The sequence below is a fragment of the Anolis carolinensis genome, chromosome 1 (genome assembly GCF_035594765.1).
Source record: "Anolis carolinensis isolate JA03-04 chromosome 1, rAnoCar3.1.pri, whole genome shotgun sequence".
Classification (NCBI taxonomy): domain Eukaryota; kingdom Metazoa; phylum Chordata; class Lepidosauria; order Squamata; family Dactyloidae; genus Anolis; species Anolis carolinensis.
In genome coordinates this window covers 230862172-230886323 of record NC_085841.1, presented here as the reverse complement: position 1 = coordinate 230886323, position 24152 = coordinate 230862172, and the positions used below count along the sequence as shown (strand labels likewise).

The 24152-nt window shown below is 37.8% G+C and overlaps 1 protein-coding gene across 5 annotated transcripts in view; it reads right to left on the bottom strand.

Moving 5' to 3' along the window:
• The window catches only part of lrp1b (LDL receptor related protein 1B), a 1066453-nt gene that overhangs the window by 301994 nt on the left and 740307 nt on the right, over positions 1–24152 (bottom strand). For all 5 annotated transcript variants that reach the window (XM_016994954.2, XM_062970961.1, XM_062971003.1 and 2 more), the window contains 5 exons: positions 21524–21667; positions 18161–18397; positions 11128–11308; positions 2997–3216; positions 659–848 (listed from right to left, as the gene is read on the bottom strand). In XM_016994954.2, the coding sequence (XP_016850443.2) occupies positions 659–848; positions 2997–3216; positions 11128–11308; positions 18161–18397; positions 21524–21667 (972 nt within the window). The remainder of the gene's footprint in view (positions 1–658; positions 849–2996; positions 3217–11127; positions 11309–18160; positions 18398–21523; positions 21668–24152) is intronic.

Below are 24152 nucleotides of genomic sequence, written 5' to 3'. Positions count from 1 at the left end.
ACTAGAACCTGTCTTGCCAAAACAGAAGAACTAAACGATGTTATAAAGATATTGTTTATAGTCTTTTCATTTCCAAATTGAGATTAAAATGTAATCTCAAAAATGTCACTTTTAAAAAAAAAGAAGCACAATATTTTTATGTCACAACACTCCAAGTTACCTAGTGGATTGCCCATATCTACAACTTAAAACACATAGAAAAGCTTATCAAGGGAAACGGAAAATAACTTCATCAAACCTTTGAACACACAAATAATTGCAAATGGAGAAAGCCTAAGTGTAGAACTATTATGTGAATCTGACAACACCCAATAATATTTTATAGACCAAGAGGAAAATAATATTATATTACAATATTAAATTAATGTCTCTGCTCTGCTAATAGCGGCATGTTTTTTCACCTCACATGTGCATTAGTCCTGCATGTCAGTTGCAATTTATATCCATTGAAAACATATTATTTCAATTGAAATGAGCAGCTTTTTCTACATTTACTTCCTAGCTTCTTTGATTTGATACTTTGGTTCTTTATCTGTTTTGTATTGGTGCTTACACAGTAAGCCCCTTGCAAAGGTGGAGGCAATGTGAAATAAATTGTATTTTCTGTAACTAATGTTAAACAATGCTTAGTGTGAATGCAGAAAATACTTTCCAATACCTTGCTGCTTCTGGGAATCATAAATCTGCAGCCCAAACAGAGGTGATCTCTCACTTCTTAGAAGTGTAACATTACTAGCCGTCAAATCCAGTTGGAAAATAGAGCCATTTATATAATCTGTCCAAAAAATATAATTCTTGTAGTGTGACAGTCCAAATGGATGGTTCAATTCTTTTCCACTGTAGACCACCTGCAGTTAATTGACATTAGTTAAATTGTTGCTGAAAGTTCACACATCATTAAACACTTTAATCCAAATCCAATTCACTGCAACTAAAGTAGACACACTGAACCAGTAGTACACTGATAAACTTATGCTCATGTAGGATACACGAGTGCTATCCTAGTACTGAATGACAATGGGAATTAGGTCTTCAGATTCAACCATAAATTGAAAGAGGGTAGGGGAATGGCGAGAATATTTGTACATATGTAAAGCAATATAGTTTCAAACTTTAAAGAACCAAGACATGATATTACCAGAACAAATATACTATCATGCAAATGATTCTTGGACAATCCAATATTCTTTCTCATTTCTATATATACCTGAGATGGCATTGTGAAAAGTTGCATGACTTTGTGAAAGAAATTATTCAAGTTTATTTAAACTACAGTTATATGGTTTTGGGCAGATGACAAGGGTCACAGGAGATTTTATATTTTCCCTTCCAATGACAGATAGGGGGTTCAAGCAAAGTTCCCAGTTACTGCAAAAATAGTATATTTTCTTCTCTGTCAGAGCAATACAAAGGAAGGATGCCACTTACATATCAAGGGGGGATTGGAGAAATTCTACATGCATTTTCAGGATTTCACCCCCACACACACACACACAAATCTAATCTCTGCCCCCAAATAATCTAGAAACTGGAGGGAATTTGACCAAAGGAGGACAAATCATAACAGCGTTTGTTTTAATATAAAAAATCCAAAATATGGGAAGAAAAACCTTCTTCCCTGTTCTGTTGATTTTATCTTACTAGAGATTTAGTTAAGATAATTATTCTATTCTTAAATTTCTTTGCTTTAACAATACAATTCCTCAACTCATGTGAGGTAACAGCCTTTTTCTCAATATGAAGCCATTTGATGATGGTACTACAGTAACCACTTCTGTAAAATCCTAGAGCAGTTTATGCTTAAGAAAATCAATATTTTCATCTGAAAGCATTATAAAAAGCTATGTTGTCCTCAGATGCTCATTCACCAAGTCAATAATATGAGAGAAGACTGTTTGCATTGAGTGCAATATGTCAGGCAGTGATGCAGTCCCTAAGGAAGTGCAAGCATGCACACAACTATTTTTACTCCAGTATAGTGCACACACCAGTTTTTTACTCATATCTGTAAAAAGTAGCTATTGGCCTATATCCAGCTATAACTTCCATCTGAAATAAACTCAGTGGATCAATAGAAACTCAGTGAACCAACACTTATTTAACGAACATTGATGTGAAAGGTATATTATGACTGGACAATTGGACTTAGGCCAGGTTAGTTTTGTGTAAACCTATTGTAACTTAAAAGGTATACATCAGTGGTTCTCAGCCTGTGGGTCCCCCAATGTTTTGGCCTTCAGCACCCAGAAATGCTAACAGCTGGTAAACTGGCTGGGATTTCTGGGAGTTGTTGGTCAAAACACCTGGGGACCCACAGGTTGAGAACCACTGTTATACACAAATCAATTCACTCAGGACCATTAGAAAGCTCAAGCTATAATCCTTATACACTCTTGGAACCAAGATGTACTAGACAAACTCAAGCTTATGATTCAACAAATTAATTGGCCTTTGTGTTATTACTAGGAATATAAAAAGTATTTTGAAATATTCTTGTCTTCAACAATAAGATTCTCATTCAAATTATTCTGGGGGGTTGGGAGTGGGAGATACCAAATACCACATTTTTAATCCCTATTCCACACCAAAAATACATCTTTTCAATCACCAGCAGCAAGAACAAAACACATTTTGCACATACTATTACCTTTTTCTCTCAAAAACGTATCCCCCCAAAAAAGTATGGAAATGGGGAAAAAGCAGACAAAAAAATGGCAATCATCACCATCTTTATCAGCAGTTAGAAAATGGGATTTTTGTATACTTGCATGCAAGAACAAAATAAGCTAAGATTTCCATCCTGAGTTACTCTATGATGTAAACAAATAATTTCTGAACCACAACAGAGTGGCTACTAAGGTATTTTAGTGTGTCTTATATTGAATATCAAATAAACAAGACTGCTTTAAAAGGAAATTTGGAGAAAGGGATTCAAAGTAGAAATTTGATTCAGTCAGAGGTAAAACTGTGAGCAGAATTGGGGAAAAAATCATTACCTTTCTATCAGTTCCATTCAAAAATATTTTTTCTATATGATCATAATAGGCATCACACCAATATAATATATTGTTCTGATAGTCCAGTGTTAATCCATTTGGCCACAACATCTTTGATGTCACAAAAATCTGTCGACTGTAGCCATTCATCCATGCCTTTTCAATTCTTCCCACACTATCATCTATTTGATCTTCTTCCCAGTCTGTCCAATACATCCATCTACAAAAGAATGAATAAAACCATTCATTTATATAATTCTAGCTTTAAAATGCTTATTTACATAAAATATGACATTTCTAGTTTATGTCCCGTGTCTTCTTACAAAAAGGAACAACTGTGTACTTCATCCTGTGGGATAAATAAAACAAAGTAAATTGTTGGTTTCTCCTTAAGCTTTGCCACACCCTGTTTTGAAATTCAATGGAAGATTTTCCTACCCCCATCACACTTAATTCTTTTCTCTACTTTCTTGAAAATGTATCTGTTTAATTTTCCATCACACAGGAGACTTATGTTTCCTCTCACAGTCTCCTCCCCGTCATTTCCCCTCAAAATCCTTCAACTACAACAGAGTTAAGGCATCTGTCTTAAGGAACCACTTTTTCTGGGCTCATTTGCCCTCAATACCCTTCCAATGAAGCTGAGTTAAGGCACCCCTTTTAAACACTTATTTCAGTGGGAGCCACACTGCCTGAAGGAGCATTAGCCATTGTTTAAAAAATATATACATTACTTCCTCTGATCTAAAGGTTATGACAATAGAAAGGATTCTATACTACCCATCTCGGCTCCTCCCCCCATGATGAGAGCATTTTTTTATTTACAAACAGGCAAGAGGGGGTTCTCATCACATATTACATTGGGCTTTTTTACACGTATGTGTGCAGGGAATTGAAAAATAAGTCAATAGCCAATCGACTTAAGAATCATGGGGAAAACCCACACTAGAAACGGTGAAATATCTGGAACCCACAGTTGAGGCTTGTATCATGTGGTGGGCTCTGTGGGTTGCCAATTCTGAAATGTATAGAAGCACTGATTTTATTGTGTGTGATGAAGGGAGAAGAGTCACTTCTGCTATATGACTTGTGTGCTACTTAAGCACAGACAATAAACTGAATTATGTGATTAAAAATTAATTGTTTGATATGAAAAGTCAGACCTCTGTCAATAAACCATTACAAACCAATTGGAGTGTGTTACTATAATTTGAGAATATGTTTTAATGTGTTTCTAAGAGCTGGTGGACCAACTTTATCACAAAGAGGGAAATTGTGCAACTGGATAATTTTAATGTAGCTTTCTACTGAAAACAGTTTCAAGCAACCACATTTTTTTTTTAAAAAAAAGTAACTTTGCCACTCTCTGTATAATTCAGATTCTCTGTGTTGCTTATTTCTTGTTTTGAAGTGATGAATGAATTACTATTTTAAATGATAGACATGTAGTGAACACAATACATTCCCAAGTGTAACATTAAAATATCTGCTTAGATTTGTTTAACGAATTAATGTATGGCATCGGTAGGCATCCTTCTGTCTTGGTTGCTTGATAATGCAAAAATCTTCAATTAAAGTATACATTTCTGCATTTGTTATAAGAGCCATCGTTGCTTTAAAAGAAGTATTCACATTTTTGCAAATTTAAACCTAAGTGATACTGTCAAACAAGGGCACATCCATGTCATATGCTAATGTCTGTAACAGTTGCTATGCTACCATACCAAAGTATCTTGGGAAGAGGGAAAACAAATGTGAAAAGCAGAGAGAAGAGATGTTCAACTCTTTGCTTGCCAATTATTTTCAATTGCAAACCCCCACCCCTACATGTCATATTGTATCTGCAAAATATAAGTGAGCAAAGAAAAATATGTATTTGAAACAGCATGGGGTAGAAATCCTGAAGCAATTTGGGGCAAAGAAAATAAAGGTGGAAAATTGTTTCTCTATTCCTAACTCTGCTCTAAGTTTGACCTGAAACCCTCAAAATACTATCATCTATTTGATCTTTTTCCCAGTCTGTCCAATATATCCATCTACAAAAGGACAAAAACAAAGCCATTGGTTCTTCTACTACATAATTCAAGCTTTAAAATATAACGAGAGCCTCCTTCCCAGCAACTCAGAGCCACAGAACCCAGAGAAGCTGTTTCAGAAGCTCACTCTTCACCCACAAAGGGGGTGTCATGGTGCTTACTGAATCTACTTTAGGATTTTTATCATGTCAGTGACAAATTATTTAAATGATCCACTGAATACTAATTACTACAATTCAACAGAGACAATACAGGATAGGCAGGAAAAAACCCAAAGTAAAATTCTTGACGGAAAAAATTCTACCCAACCCTGATATGACCAGTCTCACGCACACATGGAGGTGGGTGGGTGGGTCACGCCAAAAGAAAGAGGCAAGCACATCATCACACGATGGGGGGAAAGGCTTCAAGGCAGACTCTCCCTATTGACCTAAACTGTCCCTATTAATGGGAGTTGGGGGGGGGGGGGCAAATCGCCCCTTGTCTTAGGCTTTGCCTTTGAGACTTTGAGTGGGACTACTGGGAATCATAGAATCATAGAATAGTAGAGTTGGAAGAGATCTTGTGGGCCATCCAGTCCAACCCTCTGCTAAGAAGCAGGAAATCTCATTCAAAGCACCCCCGACAGATGGCCATCCAGCCTCTGCTTAAAAGCCTCCAAAGAAGGAGCCTCCACCACAGTCCGGGGCAGAGAGTTCCACTGCCGAACAGCTCTCACAGTGAGGAGGTTCTTCCTGATGTTCAAGTGGAACCTCCTTTCCTGTAGTTTGAAGCCATTGTTCCGCATCCTAGTCTGCAGGGCAGCAGAAAACAAGCCTGCTCCCTCCTCCCTATGACTTCCCTTCACATATTTGTACATGGCTATCATGTCTCCTCTCAGGCTTCTCTTCTGCAGGCTAAACATGCCCTGCTCTTTAAGCCGCTCCTCATAGGGCTTGTTCTCTAGACCCTTAATCATTTTAGTTGTCCTCCTCTGGGCATATACCAGCTTGTCAACATCTCCCTTCAGCTGCAGTGCCCAGAATTGGACACAATATTCCAGGTGTGGTCTGACCAAGGCAGAATAGAGGGGTAGCATGGCCTTCCTGGATCTAGATGCTATATTTATGCAAGCCAAAATCCCATTGGCTTTTTTAGCAGCCGCATCACATTGTTGGCTCATGTTTAACTTGTTGTCCATGAGGACACCAAGATGTTTTTCACATGTAGTGCTGTCGAGCCAGGAGTCCCCCATTCTGTATCTTTGCATTCCATTTTTACTGCCGAGGTGAAGTATCTTGCATTTGTCCCTGTTGAACTTCATTTTGTTAGTTTCGGCCCATCTCTCTAGTCTGTCAAGATCGTTTTGAATTCTGCTCCTGTCTTCTGGAGTGTTAGCTATCCCTCCCAGTTTGGTGTCATCTGCAAACTTGATGATCATACCTTCTAACCCTTCTTCTAAGTTGTTAATAAAGATGTTGAACAGAACTGGGTCTAGGACGGAACCCTGCGGCACTCCACTTGTCACTTCTTTCCAAGATGAAGACAACACATTACTGGAAGGATGGCCCTTGACTCTAGCCCATGGTGTCAGTACCATGCAAGCAAAATAATGTGCCTTCAGGAATAGCTAGTACTTATCTGAAAGTGCCTTTAGTGAAATCTTATGTCAGCTGCCTAGAACTGAAGTAAATACCCAGATCAATATAGTCTGTACTCTTCTCAACAGTACAATGAATCAATAGCACTTGCAAACATTTATTTGACTTGTTAAAAGGCCATTACTTAAAATAGTATTCTCTCTTCTGCAGCTACCACCTGTCACATCGCAAACCAGGCTGAGTGTAAGTGGCACTGAAGATCACATCTGGAATTAATTAAAACATAGCAAGGCTATTACTCTGTAGCATGACAATTATAGTGCAGTAATTAACCTTCTTTCCTACTAAAATAATGTTAAAACAAATGGATATTCCTACAACAAAGAGTGTGGATAATTCAGGTGTAGGATAGCTCAAATAACGTGGTTCACTAGGAAAATTCCACTTTATTTTAAGTACCTTATATTTATTATTTATTTATTTATTTAATTTATATACCGCTCTTCTCCCCCACGGGGACCCAGAGCGGTCTTACATAATGGCAAGATTAATGCCACATATAATACAAAATATAGTAAAACAAACGATCGTAAAAACACACTTAAAAACCAATATCATACCCCATTTAAAACAGTAAAGCACTGTGTGGCCATTACAACAGGGCCAGTAGCATTGGGCCAAAAGTCAGAGCCAGTCTGTATTCAATAACACATTAATCCAGTGAATACATCAGATTATATCAACCGTATCTTAGGATGGGCCAAAAGCTTGGTCCCACATCCAGGTCTTCAGCTGCTTCCTAAAAGACATGATTGAGGGGGCTTCCCTAATCTCCCTTGGCAAGGAGTTCCACAGCCGCGGAGCCACCACCGAAAAAGCCCTGTCCCTCGTTCCAGGCAAATGCACCTGTGACGGCGGCGGGACCGAGAGCAGGGCCTATAAGTCAACCTCATGCATAAATTGAAGGATAGTTTTTGGCACCAAATTGTGGATTTTTAAAAATATGATCTATAAATAAGTTGAGGGTAATTCAATAGAGAGAATGCCATGATTTCCCTAACCTGCCACCAATTTCCCACCTAGACATTCAGAGAAGGTAAAAGCAGCACTATAGTGAAGAGAGTGGAGTGGGTCAGTAATTTTAGGCTATATAGTATATAAGTATGTACAGTATGTTGTACGAAACCTCTTTTCAAGCCATCATTTCTAGAATATACCACAATTATGCAGATTATAGCTAATCAAGGGAACATTTTGCAAACACAATTACCAGCACTAATTAGATACTGGCCAGCTCATATTACTACAGTTTGGTTTAAATCAATATTGGCTTCCAGCGGACTAGCCTATGTTTGCTCAATCATAATGTGAAAGTGTGAACAGTGGCAAGGGCCTGTCTGATTCGCTCTAAATGTACGTTTTTCAAACGTGTTTGTGTTTATTCAGTCATAAGCCAATAAAGTGCGATATGTGGTATTATTTAAAGTAAAAAAAAATGAATGGGCTAAATCTGAATAATGGATGACATGGAAAGTTCATTCTGAAAGTCTTTTCTTTTCTTAAAATATAAGAACATCACTATAGCTCCATTAAAACTTGTATATTCACCTGACATTGTGATATATTGATCCTGAAATGAACTGTTCTTTGAGTCTACATTCATTACTCACTATTGTCTCTTGTGCTGCAAACTCACTTTTATTCCAGCCAAAGCAGAGCAAGCAAGAGTTTAAACAGAGACTGGAATAACACGTAAGAAATAATGTGTCATTTTAGTTCATTAGAATTTTGAATAATGAGGGACAACACCTTCATGTTTTATTTTTAACTTAATGAGTTGCTATTTTTTGACACAGAGAATAGTGAGTTTTGAGTCATGGGTTTTTTTTGTTTGTTTTTTTGGATCCATGATAAAAAAATAAGGAACCTTTTAAAACCATGGGATGTTTTATGACATGAGTTCTGGATTGCAACCTTGGAAAGATTTACACCAAGTAGTATTCTAGAGTGCACATTGGCAACATCTTGCATCAAAGAGGCACTCTGGTGTGCAGACTGCCTGATATTTTGTCATGAAGCAATGACTGACAAAAACTGACATTTCCTCACTAACTCCAGCAAATAAATCCTTCAACCTCCCTAATGTTCAAAGAAATACATTAAGTTAAAAACATCTGTTCTAACCCCTGATTCTAATTAGCATAAGCATTATAGCTTAGATACATCTACCATTTGTTGGCTTTCTAAACTATAATAATATCACCTTGTGGGGAAAATCAGTCATTTTTACACTGTAATGCGTGTTTACTTGATTTCCTCAGGGTATATTTACTCTCTAGGTGTATACGAGTCCTGTGCTGTCCTTCTGTTGCCATAAAATTGTCTGTATTGTTCTTTGAAGAGAAATAATGGCTATAAAGCCCAACTGGCTCTCCATGTATGTTTGTCGTTGTGAAGTTACATTTGCATGAATAATGACCAGATTGTGGTTCTGCACAAGAGAAACAAAGTAATGCCTTTGCAAACTGAGGATTTCACTTGTACTGCCCTCATTGGTCACAGTAGTTTATTCTTTAAGAATCTGATCCCAAGCCAGCTTTGTTTTTAATGAGCTCTTCTTTAGTTGGGGCTTTAGAAATGGATTTCACTCTTATGAGCTTATCTTTATCCATCGGCTTTTTGTGAGATGCACATGGAAATTTATTTTGTGATTTTCAGACTGATTAAGTCCTTATAGCCTGTCTTAGACTTCTCTGTCACCAGTTACCCAAGAAGTTAGGAAGCCAACTTATAAAACGACTTTCCAAACTATCCTACATTTAGTTTAGAACTTTTAGTCAAAACAGCAAACCAAAGAAACCTGGTTCGACCTATGCACAGGTCAGTGTGAATACTGTACCTTAACATTTAGCAAAAAAAGGGAACCATCCCCTTCTCTAAGAAGAGTGGAAAACAGCATTTCTAGCCTTTCAAAATGCCTGGGAGGGGAAATAGTGATAACAGCAGCCAGGAGTGGCTGAATCCCCCCAAAAAAGCAGTGTTGCTTTCTCCCCTCAAAATCAAAAACCATAATTTTGGTTCCAAAACCCATCTTTGACTTATAGATGAGACTGACTTATACATGGGCATATATGTTAAGTATGTAGAACTGTATTAGTTCTATATGCTATCAATGCTATCAATGAACAGACACTCTCCTTTCATCCACGAACAACATCTGATCCAATAGAGCAATGGTTCCCAATCTTTGATCCTCCAGATGTTTTGGACTTCAGCTCCTACAATCCCTGGCAGCTGGTAAACTGGCTGAGATATCTGGGAGTTGTAGTCCAAAACACCTGGAAGGCTGGGAATCACTGCAATAGAGGGATTAATATGATTTAGAAAGATTTGGGTTTTTTTTTTAAAATATCTCAATATCTCTCAATTCTACTGCCCACACAAGTCCCCTCTTTCAAGGGACAAATGGGATACCAAAGTCTAAAAGAACTAGCAAAGTTGCTTCCTCTCCAAAGTTCAATGGGAGTATACACTGTTTTGCCCTCTGCTTGGGGTGCACTCTCATCATTTGAATGATATTCACTTTGGTTGAATTTCTCAGTGTATGTTGGTTCCCTTTACAATATACACATTGTTCTAATTTGACTGAGCAACAAACGTTACCTTTTTAGAAATTGCAACTGATATGGCAAAGTCAGCTTATGCTGATGCAAAAAATAGTTTATCTATGGACCTCTTCAGACATGCCACAAATTGTGGTGATTCTGGTGGTACACGTCCAGGAACATGGGAACTCATTGTCCCTCACTCCACACCATCCCAGCCTCCCTCCTACCATATCATATGGGGGAAAGCATTCGCTGGCTGGCTTGCCCCATTGAAGGCAATGCAACTCCCGTGTTGCTGCCATCACTTTTTTCAGCGCCAACTCCAATTCTATAGCAATTTTGCCCCAGAGCCGCCCCAGAAGTACTCCAGTGTGTGATGGGAGGCAGTGGGCTCCGTAGCAAAGCTGCTGTAGATTTGGAGTTGCTGCGGAAATTTGCTGCATGTGAAGACATCCTATGGCGAGATAAAACTCAGTCTTTTGCAGTTTCAAAGTATGATGTCCACTGACATAATTAGCTACTCTCTCGGCAGTGTTCTATGGGCATTATTGGAAACTTTAAAAAAGTGAATACCAATGCTATATCTATAGCAAATGAAAGCTCTGTATTTCTGAATCAGGTTAAGATTGTAAAAATACTACTTCTGGCTTCAAAGCACTATTGCAAATGCAGAAGGTATAACATGGAAGTTGCCAGATGAAGAAATCTTTAACATGGCTAAACACCTATGAATAAATTAACAGAAAAGGCTTCCAAAACCTGAGAAATGCCTGTTTATTTCTGAATAAAATTGTATAGTTTCCTCTAATATGTGTATATCAATCGGTCTAATATCAATTCCTCACAGAGGTCTTATGTTATTTCCAAAATAGATTAAATGTTATTTTAGTAATAATTTTTTACATACCCATTAACAGGATCCACAACAATTCCTCGAGGATGTGACATGTCTCCTTCTAACAGAGTCTTCCGACTTTGGGATGCTTTCTCTAATCTGGCAACATTAATTGTTTTTCTGTTTCCATCATTTGTCCAAAATAGATTATTTCCAATCCAGTCCACTGCAATGCCTTCCACGTTATCAAGATCTGTTTAAACAAGCAGATTGCATATTATTCATGTTGTTTTTGAAAGGATATTGATGAAGTTCCAAACCACTTGCCGCTCAAATGTGATTGAAGGAGTTACGGGTTCATATTATTATGTCATATATATACATCACTATGTTCAACTGCAATGACAGTATGCAGTTGTTTGCTAGCATGGTAGTACAGTTTGAAATGCTATATCATGGGGGGAAAAACCCGATTAGTGTCTAAAACCTTGAGGACAAACCATAAGGAAAAAAAAATAGGATTAGTAATTATCTGTTGTCATAGAAATAGGTTTGTATCTTTACAAATACAATGAAGGGTTTTAATGAGTGCCTATATATAGTAGAAAAAAGTGAAAGCTTCTGAATCAAGAGAATTCCCTGGAAAACACTGTGGTAACACAAGGAGAAACATCTGTTGCAAAACATAATATAAGCATATAAAAAAAAACTGTTGAATTAATTAAAATGCATGAGGCTAGAAGTGGATTAAGTATTTCAGATCATTAGAACAAAAGCTTTTTAGAACTTCTAGCAATACATCAACATTTTTTTCTACAAAATACTTTATTTTTACTTCACATTCTCAGATTTCAGTATCTTTCTTGAGCAGCAACAGCTTTAACATTTTTACAAGGTAATTAAATCTAGCAGGTATAGTAGTTTATTAGAAAACCAGACCAATCCAATATGTTAGACTAATTTGTTATACTGTAATACAACAAATTTCAGATGAGAGAGAAAAAAACTAGTTAAGGAGTGATACAATAGAAGTGCAAACAATTCTGAAAATTTAAGAGTAATCAACATAACAGTTTCATATTGGGTAGAGTAATACTAAATCTGAAGGACAATTGTTGCTATTTTAAAGCAGTACTGGGAAATAAGAGGCCCCCCATTTGACCATGTTGTTTGGAATTGATGGATGGGATTAGGACATGCCTGGCTTCCCTCCCCCTTCTCCGTCCTGGCTTTGTCCCACATCACCACCCCATGGTTTCCAAAAAGGCTGCCCTATGCTGCAACTCCTACTCTGGGAAGAAAAAGTGAGAGTCATGCAGCAATTATAAGCTCCCCCTGCCGCAATCAAAGCTCCCCTGACAGATGGCCATGCCGCCTCTGCTGAAAAACCTCCAGAGAAGGAGACTCCACCAGACTCTGAGGCAGCATATCCCACTGTCTGGAATGGCTTGAAGGCACACAACAACAACAACAACAACAACAACAACAACAACAACAAACAACTTAATTAAGTTGACTCTCTCATCAGTCAAAAGCAGGCCCACACTTCTCATTGAAAGACATTTAGGTTGGTTAAAATTATTCTTTGTTTTATGTATTAGGTATATTGTTCTTTCATGTTTTGCACTACAAATAAGATATATGTAGTGTGCATAGGAATGCATGCACGTTTCTTTCAAACTATAGTCTGCCCCCCCCCCCCCCAACAGACTAAGGGACCTTGAACTTGCCCTTTGCTGAAAAAGATCGGACATCCCTACATTGGGACAACAACATCTAGCAGGCAGCAAGTTCCTCACTTCTGCTTCCCATCAATACTGCATGGCAGTAATAGGCAGACTTTGCTCAAGGAGGAGGAGGGAATTTAGAGTCCTAGGATGCTTTCATCCTGTCTTGGAGATAGAGCCCCATGCCGGACATCCCATCACGTTGTGTGACTTCTGGCGGAGGTCCTGCACCCAACCCCAACTGAAGTGGAAGCATTGTTGGATGCTTCCCTCAGAACATGGCTCTAATGGAGCCAGCCAGGGCTCGCCGGGAAAGTGACACGTGATGGAGCTGCATGCAGAGTGATTGATTTGCCCCACTGCACCTCCTTTTCCCAGAGAAGCAGGTGAAACGGGACATTCTGCCTAGCCCAGGGGTCCCCAAACTAAGGCCCGGGGGCCGGATGCGGCCCTCCAAGGCCATTGACCTGGCCCCCGCCCTCAGTTTTAGACTTAGGCTTGCCAAAGTCTGAAATGACTTGAAGGCACAACAATAACAATCCTACTTGATTATCTCATTGGCCAGAAGCAGGCCCACACTTCCCACTGAAATCCTGATAAGTTTACACTATGTTGGTTAAAATTATTTTTATTTTTAAATATTGTATTGTTCTTTCATTTACTAATATTGTAAATGAATGATATGGTAATACTGTAATATAATATATTGTGTATACATATAATATTGATAATAATATTATAATGTAATACAATATAATATTTACTTATTTATAACAGTATTTCTACCCCACCCTTCTCACCCAATAGGGGACTCAGGGTGGCTAATAATAATAATACAATATAATAATACTGTATAATATAATAATATTATTTATATATTATATATTAAATATAATATTACTAATAATATTACGGTATAATGGTATAGTACAATATAGTAATATATAATGCTAATGTTGTGCTATACTAATAATATAATATATTGTATGTACATACAACTTGTAAGCCGCTCTGAGTCCCCTTAGGGCTGAGAGATGGTGGGGTATAAATGTAGCAAATAAATAAATAAATGTTGCTGGGTTGTTGTTTTTTTGGCACTACAAATAAGACATGTGCAGTGAGTATAGGAATTTGTTCGGTTTTTTTTTCCAAATAATAATTCGGCCCCTCAACAATCTGAGGGACCATGAATCGGCCTAGCCTTTCTGGTGAGGCCCATAGTGTGCTGTTTTCAGTAGCATAATTTTCATTGGGTACTCTGGGGTTTTGCTCTGAGTAAATATGTGGCAGACTTGCCCATTTGTTTCCTGTTGGGCTGTGGCATATGTATAAAAATGAATGAGACGAACAGTCTGGACTTATGCAAAGTTGCAATAGTATTTTGTATTGAGTTAGTTATTGAATTTAGTTAAATAAAATGTGAATGATGTTATTTCATTAAAAATGTTAAAGCATGCATATAAATAATTGTGCAAATAGAAAGCAGTAAACAAACAAAATGTTTTAGTCACATAATAAGTGGAGAGGACACCTGCAATTAAGTGTAAAGTGGGTCACAGGGGTAAAATGTTGGAGAACCACTGGTGTAAACATTTTCTTTTGTACAGTAACTTTCCCAACACTGACTGCACTTCTTGCAGACAGTCAGATTAAATACATGTAATTTGGAATACATTCATAATACTGCCTATATTTTGTGGTTTCTACAAAATAAGAAGCAAATACAGTACAGCATTTCCTGAGGTCACATTAAAATAATTTTCCTCACTGTCTTTCTGCTAACAATCCTCCAAGGGATGAGGCCCTTATGTATCATGCCTGCATAAGCTTTAGGTTATAATTCTTTTCTCTTTGTTTTCAGTGCATTTCAATTTCTTGATGTTGCTTAATCATTCAGTTTGGATAAATACTCAGACCTAGGGGAACTGTGCTGCTTGAGAGAGTTCGAGGGAAGGGAGTGGGACCCATCTAAGGTGAAAAAGAAATCCACATCAAAATGAGCTATTGCCAAAGCCCTAGATTGTTTCAGAGGAATTGATGAACTCCAGACTTCCTATAGAACTCTCTACAAAAAGTTTGAAGGAACTAGCTTTGTGTTTAACAATTAGATGTTCCAGTGAGGAAAAATCTTTATCAGGACTCTTCTTTTTACCTTTAATCACAAGGTCATTGGAAGTGATATATAAGTTAATTCACAAAAAGACCCAAAGCAAAACAAAGCATTAACATAATTTTAATACCATTATTCATTATTCATGACTCTATGACTGAAACAAAATATTATTCTTAATTTTACTGCACCAAACCAAAATGACTCCCTCAAAAGGAGAGGAAGATACACCTCTTATCCAAATACTGCCTTCCCATACGCACCACATTCCCCCACACCGACCTGCATAAAATTCAGTTGACTTTATCAATTCCGAAACTCATACACTTGAAATTTTAATCTTATGCAATTCTGCAATCTTATCTATAGCAGTGTTTCAAAAGCACCCTCTCCAACTCACAAGAAGATTGAGATCATTCCCTTTTAATCCCAGACTTTAAGACATTCATCAATAGCTTAATCCTATCCATATAGGATTTGATATTCATAATCCACTAAATCAGAGTTACTACACATGAAAATATAAACCAAGGGCTCTTCCACATTGACAACACATAGGTTGGGGTGTAATCGGATCAACTCCACAGTGAGAATATCATGGGGCTGATCCGGCTTAATCCAGGGCAAGGCTGCCATAACATGGTCTTGCCTCAGGTTAAACTAAGTCGGGGGAAAGCCTAATTCCTGACCTAGAATTCGGGTTCCTACACAACATAGGAGCTGTCAAGACAGCTGTGGTAATTTCTAACCAGAATGTGCCACAGCTATATTGACTGCCATATTGCATTCCTGGGCTCAAGTGACCTGGGAACATGGGATGGCAGACTCCTTTCACCCCCCCCCCATGTCATGGCTGTCCCCAGCCATGAAACCCTACCCACCTTGTTCTTGTGAGCTGTGACTTTCAGATGTCAGCTACAATGATGAAGACTAGGTAGATTGTGTTTATGTTTGTATGTGTGGGAGGAGGGGAGACTCCTAGCGTGGCTGCCCAGCACTACTGAATTATGTTCAGCATGGCTTGGCATTAGGGACTCTTTGCCACTGTGAGGCAGCTGAAGGAGTCCCTGTCAAAACAACATCTGGGGACAATTTGGGGTCCCAAATACCGAATTGGTCTTGCACTGACTATCAGTGTAGAAGGGCCCTTATTGAATTCAACATTTTGTAAAGAGTTATAGTCCTTGAACTATTATACCAAAAGGGACAAATGAGGCCATGGACTTAAATCAATTCAAAGTCACTGATCCCTGAACTGGCATGACAAAAAACAAACTTCTTTCCAAGGAACTGAAAACTAATCCAAGCCAAATCTTGTCTTTGGTGCACATAATGACTAAAGAGAGGAAAGTTTTAGTAACCCAAATACACCCTGATGAATTTATTACCTGTATTTTACAGATCCAAAAATCTTAATTTTGTATTAAAAGTTAAAATTAAGAATTTTGAATCATTTCTGCAAAGCATTGCTCCCTGGTGGAAAAAAAAATCACTGGCTACTAATTCAATGTGGTGCTTATGACCTAAAAAGTCCCAGTTTAGGTTCAGATTATCTGAAAACCTGTTTCTCTCTATGTGGGATGCTCAAATGTTACAGTTGTCAAGTGTGGGCTTTCTCTCGATCCCACTTCTGTCAAAGACACATTTGGTGAGGACATGGGAGAGAATCTTCACAGTGGTTATTCCTTGGCTATGGAGCACCTATTTAAGAGTGGCTTACTTGGTCTCCTCCCTGTTTATCTGGGAAGCAAAGACATTTTTATTTGAAAAGGGTTTCAGCTTTTGATTGGTGTGATCTGAAAGATGTTTGGTGGTCTGTCATACTTTTTACTATCCCTCTCTGTTATTGTTTAATGTTTTGATTGGACTGAGTATCATCATCAGCTTCTTGCTGAGACTGGAAGCATATTGGCTGCCATAGCAATTCCTTTAAGACTGAGGTTATGTGGTAAGTATATACTAATGCTATTGCAGTTAGCAATCTTTCTCCTGTCTCTTGTAGTCTCTGAGCAGTCTTCAAGTGAAGCCCCACATAGAGTGCACTTTAGTAGTTTTCTAAATGATGCTCCCTATCCATTCCCTGGAGTGATACAGTTTAGAATTATATTCCTTTCTTATTTATGTTATCTATAGAATGTCTGAATATATTTCCTCACTCCCTGGAAGGACTTTGTGGGGAAAAGTGGTGCTCTGATCCCAGCCTCCTAGCTACAAAACTAAAATCTCCAAAAAGGCAAGGATATGTCTTCATATGACATTTGACTTCCTTGAACACAGTGGTCTAATTTGGTTAGTTCAAACAGAGTATTCCATGAGCACTTGCAAAGTTAGTGCACAAGTCCTATTGAATTAGTTGAATAACTGTTTTGGGGAATAACAATAGGATTTGATGGTAAAAATTATTTATTTATTAGTAAAAATATTAATGTAGCCAACCTTTCTTCTGTTTTGTACAATTCTATGTAGAGACCAAACACGTATATCTTTTGAACAAGTATTTGGTAATAGTTTTCAGAATAAAGAGGAAAAATGTGTGATTCATAAATCATGGGCTATTAATCTATAATTTTACCCCTCAGCCACCTATTGCTCATCATTATTTCATGTAGTTCATGTTATTCAGACACTTTCAGATTACATAAAGTGAATTGAGGAGAACTTAGCAAGCAATGCAGACATGCAAGAGAATGCTAACATATATGAATTATTGTTGTTTTTCATTTCTTTTTACAAAAAAGTATTTCAAAGGTAATCCAGTATGCCCTTTGATTTGAGATTGAGCAAAAAGAGAAACAGCAAGATGAAAGCACAGAAATGAAAGGAATGTTTTTAAAAAATAATGGTAGATTTAAAACTTTGGCATACTACATGAGCAATTGTCAGAAAAGAGAGCAACAGGCTCCTTCCAGGTACGAATGGAAGAAAGCGTATGGACATACAGAAATACCCTTTAATTTCTTGATAAAAGTTTCTCATAATATTTTAGGCATGTGGCATATCCTAAACCCTAAGAAAAATAAATCATGCTGATGCTAAAATATACTTTGCAACTGTATTTTCGTAACTAATTGTGGAACAATAACATTTTAATTTTTGAAACAATAAAAAATAAAAGACCCCCACCCGTCCCCCACCCCAAATACAAAGTCATTGAAGTAACACTTTTTAAGGGATTTGAAATACAGAAACAAAACTAAGCAGTACCAAGTGCCCAGTCAAAACATTTTATTTTCTGACCTTTTGGGAAATAATTCCAAACTCCACCTACCATCCTTTAAGATTGTCTCGCGCTCTGAACCATCAATTTTTTGACGTCCTATCAAGAAGCTAGTAGTATCTGCAAAGTATATGTAATTGGTCTCGGAATAAAAGTCTAATGCTCGAGGATTGACCAGATTTTCTATTGGGATCATATATTCATCAGCTACTTTGGTATTCAGATCCATTCCCCGTATGATGCCCGGACGCCCCTTGCCATAAAAGAGGAACAACTCCTTCTTTGGTCCTGTGAAAGAAAAATTACAAACATAAACCTTCAATGCCGCCTAATTTCTTTACACTGAAAGCTGTCACTGTTTAATTAACTGGTGCAATTAGTATTGTTTTAAAAAAATCCTCAATACCTAAAATTAAGCTCTCAAATATTCTGAAAGTATCTAAACTCCAGATGACTGGTTAATTGCATTATCTTAATTAAAACACAAATTACTTCTGTGACTGAGTTATATATAATTAATCAATGTCTTTCTTGTAACAATACATGTTTCACAAATCCAATAGATCATAGGATAACATTATCGCCGATGTAAAATAGACTTTCTTGATGTCATTTTACAATTCATTAGGATCCAGTAACTGCCATTTACTTTAGTAATAGTGTGAACTTTAGGAAATTTACAATAATTTTCCAGGTTCTTTTAAAACTAAAGTCTAGAGAAAAACAATATAAACCTAGAGATTGTCTTTCACCTTTTTGAATATGTGCAAATGATGTATTCTGTGAGCATAAGAAAATGTAACACAGAATTGTTTATTAAATGTAGCCAATTTTGGCAGTGGAATGAACTTTATTTCTCTAGAACACCTTTTTTTAAAGACCTCTAATATAATGTGAACATATAACTTTATAGATGGTGCCAATAATAGATAGAGGAAGAATACATAAACAGTCCCCAAGAAGTTACAAACATCCAACTTACAAATGACTCATATTAAGAACGGGGGTGAGACAACAAGTGAGAGAAATTTATTTATTTATTTGTGGCATTTATATACCGCCCTTCTCAACCCCGAAGAGAAATCCGCTCCTAAAAGAGCTATCATGGCGAAAAGATGTCTCCACTAAAGCTTTTTTTTATCAACCCTTGCTTCCACAACAAGCCAAATTTTTCAATATTCAATTATCAAAGGGACAGAAAGTGAAATGAAATCTTCTGAATAGGGGCACAGAGAGCAAAACAAGCATCACAGGGGTGTTTATCCTTCCCTGTGCTACTCAAAGCTGATATATTTGGCTTAAAAATGTACCTATTCCAACTTGCATACAAATTCAATTTACAAACAAATCAGGTCCCCCCTCCCCCTGCTACACCTTACAGCTCAAACAAATATATAGGCTCTAAATAAAGTGGCCTTTATTTCAATCCATTTTTTGTGTCTATTTTCATTATTTCATGGTTGGTCATCAATGTTTAGATTTGGGTCCCAGTTTCAAGATATCCAGTTAGTCCAAAATTCCAAACACTCATGGTTCCAAACCTTACAAACAAGGGATACTCAATGTTTGTGTTATTACAGATATAGATGGTTTCTCAAACTGTACTCCTCCAGGAGTTTTGGACTTCAGCTCCCACAATTCCTAACAGCTGGTAAACCAGCTGGGATTTCTGGGAACTGAAGTCCAAAGCACACGTAGGAGCACTGTTTGAGAAACACTGTATTAAAACATATTAGGAAGAGTTCAGAATGAGTGCAGATGCACCCTTGGTCAACACTTGTTATTTCGGATAGATTGTGAGGTTAGAGTTACTAACATAATAATTACTTAGCTGAATAATTGGTATACTGAAGAATGTTAGTCCTTTCGTGTTTAATAAAAGTATTATTTATCTCTCCTCTCTCCTCTCCTCTCCTCTCCTCTCCTCTTCTCTCTCCCTCTCTCTCTCTCTCTCTCTCTCTCTCTCTCTCTCTCTCTCTCTCTCTCTCTCTCTCCCTCATGCAGACTTTATTACCTAAGCTTGTGCTAAAGGTTTTCAGAAACAATTCTTTCTTTGGTGACAACAATATAGTATGAGTGTGCAAACCAGAAAACAATAACTCTTCATGAACCCTCATTTATGCTGACAGGAGCAGGTCTAACAAGGAAAGTAGGTGGCATGATAGCCTTGTACTGAAAAATACTCAGGAGCATCAGTGTAATTTTGACCTTTATACTGCTTCAATTCCTTTCTCATTCCAGTTCAAAATGCTGTATTTTTAAATTTTTTATGGCTGTGAGTGATTTGGGACAACAAGCCTCTTCTATAGAATTCAGCTCAGCAATTTGTTTTGTCTATGACTGGATCTATGATGCCATATAATCCGGTGTCTGAATCCAGATTATCTGCTTCAACCTGGATTATAAGAGTCTACACTGTCATATAATCCAGTTTAAAGCAGATAATCTGGTTTCAGAAACTGGCAGTACATATGGGGTCCAAAGTTGTTCTGATTACCTTCTTGGTGATATGAAATAGAACATTTTCCACTTCAATTTTTAAGGCTGTGTAAAAATCTCTGCTGCTGGCCATTTAAAATTTAAGCAGCCAAATCTTGCATATTTAAAAAAGCCTTTGAGTTAAATTAACAGTGTAGCTATAAAACTGGCTGCTCTGAATGGCTCTTTGAGCATGTTTGTATACGTTTTATTTTTATTTGTTTCTTCTAAATTCCATTTATATGAAATGCCTTGAAGCTCACTAATGAAAGGAAGGAAATAAATGTTTTTAAAGTAAAAACAAAACAAAATGTAAGTACTATGCCACAGTCAATATCAAAGCATTTCAGAAAAGAAAGTATTTCTATAAATTACCTGAAGCTTTTCAATTAGCAAAATAAGGAAGGCAGAGCTTCAATTGACTTTGGCCCAGAATTCAAAAGGGCTGAAAGAGCTTTCTACAGTTTTGCCGGATCAAATCCACCGTACTTTAAACAGATGGAAAAGATATTAGCACAAACCAAGAACTCAGAAGTATTGGACACTATAAGGTCATAAATGAATGGTGTCTGAGAGCCCTTAAGACAGCTTGGAAGGATTTTGGGGAATTAAGACAAAGACCATCACGGCAGTGTATCGTAAGAGAAGGATAACAAAAGATAGTAGAAGATTTCAAAAAGGGTTTTTTCCCCTTCATATTGTTCTGCCACAACTGTAAACTATTCACCTCTATTTCTTCAGGGCCAAGCTCCTGCCAAACAGACTATAAAAAGAAATAAAAATGGCAAGTAGGGGCACATTGCCAAGCACACTTCACCAGCTGACAGATGAGGATAGTGCTGCTGCTGTTGCAGTTGCTACTGCTGTTAATTAACACCCAGAATCCCACTCTGAAATATTAGTTGCTGGCAAAGTGTCTGACTTTAAACCACGTACTTTTGCATGACCTGCCATCACTCCCCAGGATGAAGCCCATCTTGCAGCGACAAGTCCTGCTTTTGTAGCTGGTGCTGAGCAAACAGATGTGTGAGCATCCCCCTGGCATCCCATATGGGTCTGGGTCACAGGCATGGCTTCTGACTGAAACATAGAAGAAACACAAAACAGCAGGTTAGACATCTTGCAAAAAGTAAGGCTGTCACGTATACCTGTATGGAGAGAGCGGAGGCAAAAGGACAAGCCTGAACACTACTGCCAGTACATCTACACTGTAGAATTAATGCAGTTTGGCATCATTTTAACTTTCCAGGGCTCAATGCTATGAAATCCTAGGATTTGTAATTTGGTGAGGCACCAGTACTCTTTGCCAGAGAAGGCTAAAGACCTTACAAAATGACTTAAGCAAGAAAAAAAATGAAATGCAAAGATACAGTATGGGAAATGCCTGGCTCAACAGCAGTACATATGAAAAAGATATTGGAGTCCTCGTGGACAATGTGATGCGGCGGCAAAAAACGCCAATGGGATTTTGGCCTGCATAAATAGAAATATAGTGTCTAGATCCAAGGAAGTCATGGTACCCCTCTATTCTGCCTTGGTCTGACCACACCTGGAATACTGTGTCCAATTCTGAGTACCACAGTTTAAGGGAGATGTTGTCAAGATGGAATGTGTCCAGAGGAAGGTGACTAAAATGATCAAGGGCCTGGTGGAAAGGAGACTCCACCTGAACATTAGGAAGAACTTCATCACTGTGAGAGCTGTTCAGCAGTGGAACTCTCTGCCCTGGAGTGTGGTGTAGGCTCCTTCTTTGGAGGCTTTTAAGCAGAGGCTGGATGGCCATCTGTCAGGGGTGTTTTGAATGCAATTTCCTGCTCCTTGGCAGGGGATTGGACTGGATGGCCCATGAGGTGTCTTCCAACTCTATGATTCTATCATATGATTCCACAGCACTGAGCAATGGCAGTTAAAGTGGTGTCAAACTGCATTAATTTTGCAATGTAATGCACCACATATCTTGAGCACCCACATCCACGGACAAGCAGAGTTTAAGGGTTCTCAATACAAGAAAAACAACATGCAGACCCCAAACAATATGTATTATATATTTCAGTACCAGTCTCATGTGATTTCTATGGTTAGATATAGGAGAAAGTAAAGGAATGAGTGTATATGAAAATTAGGAACTATGCTCTTTGAGGAGAAGAGAGTGCACTGCCTATTAAAAGCTCCTATTGTGAATTATTATTATTCATTCATCCATATATGCCAGTGTGCTAGTTCTGAGAAATTCTTTGCTTAGTACTGCCACTTTTACTGAGCTCTGCCTTATATCTAATTGGTATGCAATTATGAAAAGACCTTATTGCATGGTGTCTGCATTGTCATTGTTGCTAGGACACAGCAATTGTTTGTGACAGAACTCTCTATTATCATGGGTACAAAAGTTTCAGTATTGTTTCTCTTTTTGGAAAAAGAAACCTTAATAGCACTTATTTGCTTGTTCTTTTCAGACTGTTTTCCCACAGGGATCACAAGAATACAATGCAGAGATGTTCTATGTCATTTTCAGATGACATGTTAGAGTAAACATAGCAAAGTTGAGTAAAGAGAGTCTGTTGACAAGAAAAAATATTGAGCGTTCTTGTTTATTTGGTCTACTTTCCTGTTATTGCAATCTCATTGTGTGTGTGCGCGTGTGTGTATGGTGTGCTTGTCTGCATGGGCTCAGTAATTTCTACTGACTGTGCTGTCCCAGTGACATTCTGCAACTTCCAATAGTTATCATGGGCTAAACAAGGTTAATCCCATGTTAAGGTGGGGTGCTCAGGAGTTTGCTTAAAACTCCAGAACAATCCCGTGACTAAATGGCATCTGGACCCCAGAACTGGATCTAATTTGGACTGGTCCACGGTCCATGAAGACCACTGCCACCATGTCCTTTCCCTTGTGTATTTATAAGTGCAGAGAAAAGAAAGCACCTCTGCTATGCCCCGCTAGATACTCAGCCTGTTTACAATTCTTACAGCACTTTATCACTGTTCCTCTCCTTTTTAGGTTTTGACTGTTTTATTGAGACCTTTCCTCCACCCTTATCCCTGATCGCCCTTCTACTACCCAGGAACCCTATTCAGAGTTCTTCACAATTTTACCCTCTGAATATTCAGTTACTATTATGTCCAGGTTTTAAATTCTGTTGATGTGTTTTATGTTGTTTTATATTGTTACAATGTTTTAATTTATGGCTCTGTGTTTTTAACCTATGTTGTTGTTGAGCTTGTCCCCATGTGAGCAGCCCTGAGTTCCTACGGGGAGATGAAGGCGGGATACAAAAATAAAGTTGTTGTTGTTATTGACACAAAGACATAGTATGACACAGCAAACAAGATATATATGCTGGATTTCATATTACAAAATCACAAGTCGAACACTTCCCAAGTGTTTTGGACTGTGTGATGTATTATCAGATGATGCGTGCAGATCCAAGTAAGGTGGCCTTTTGCAGTTAGCAGATCATAATTTTGTCAATGTTTATTCTTTTGGCATGGCATCCAGCGTGCCGATTACCACCATGACCACCTGTACTGGCTTATGCCAGAGCCTTTGCAGTTCGATCTTGAGGTCC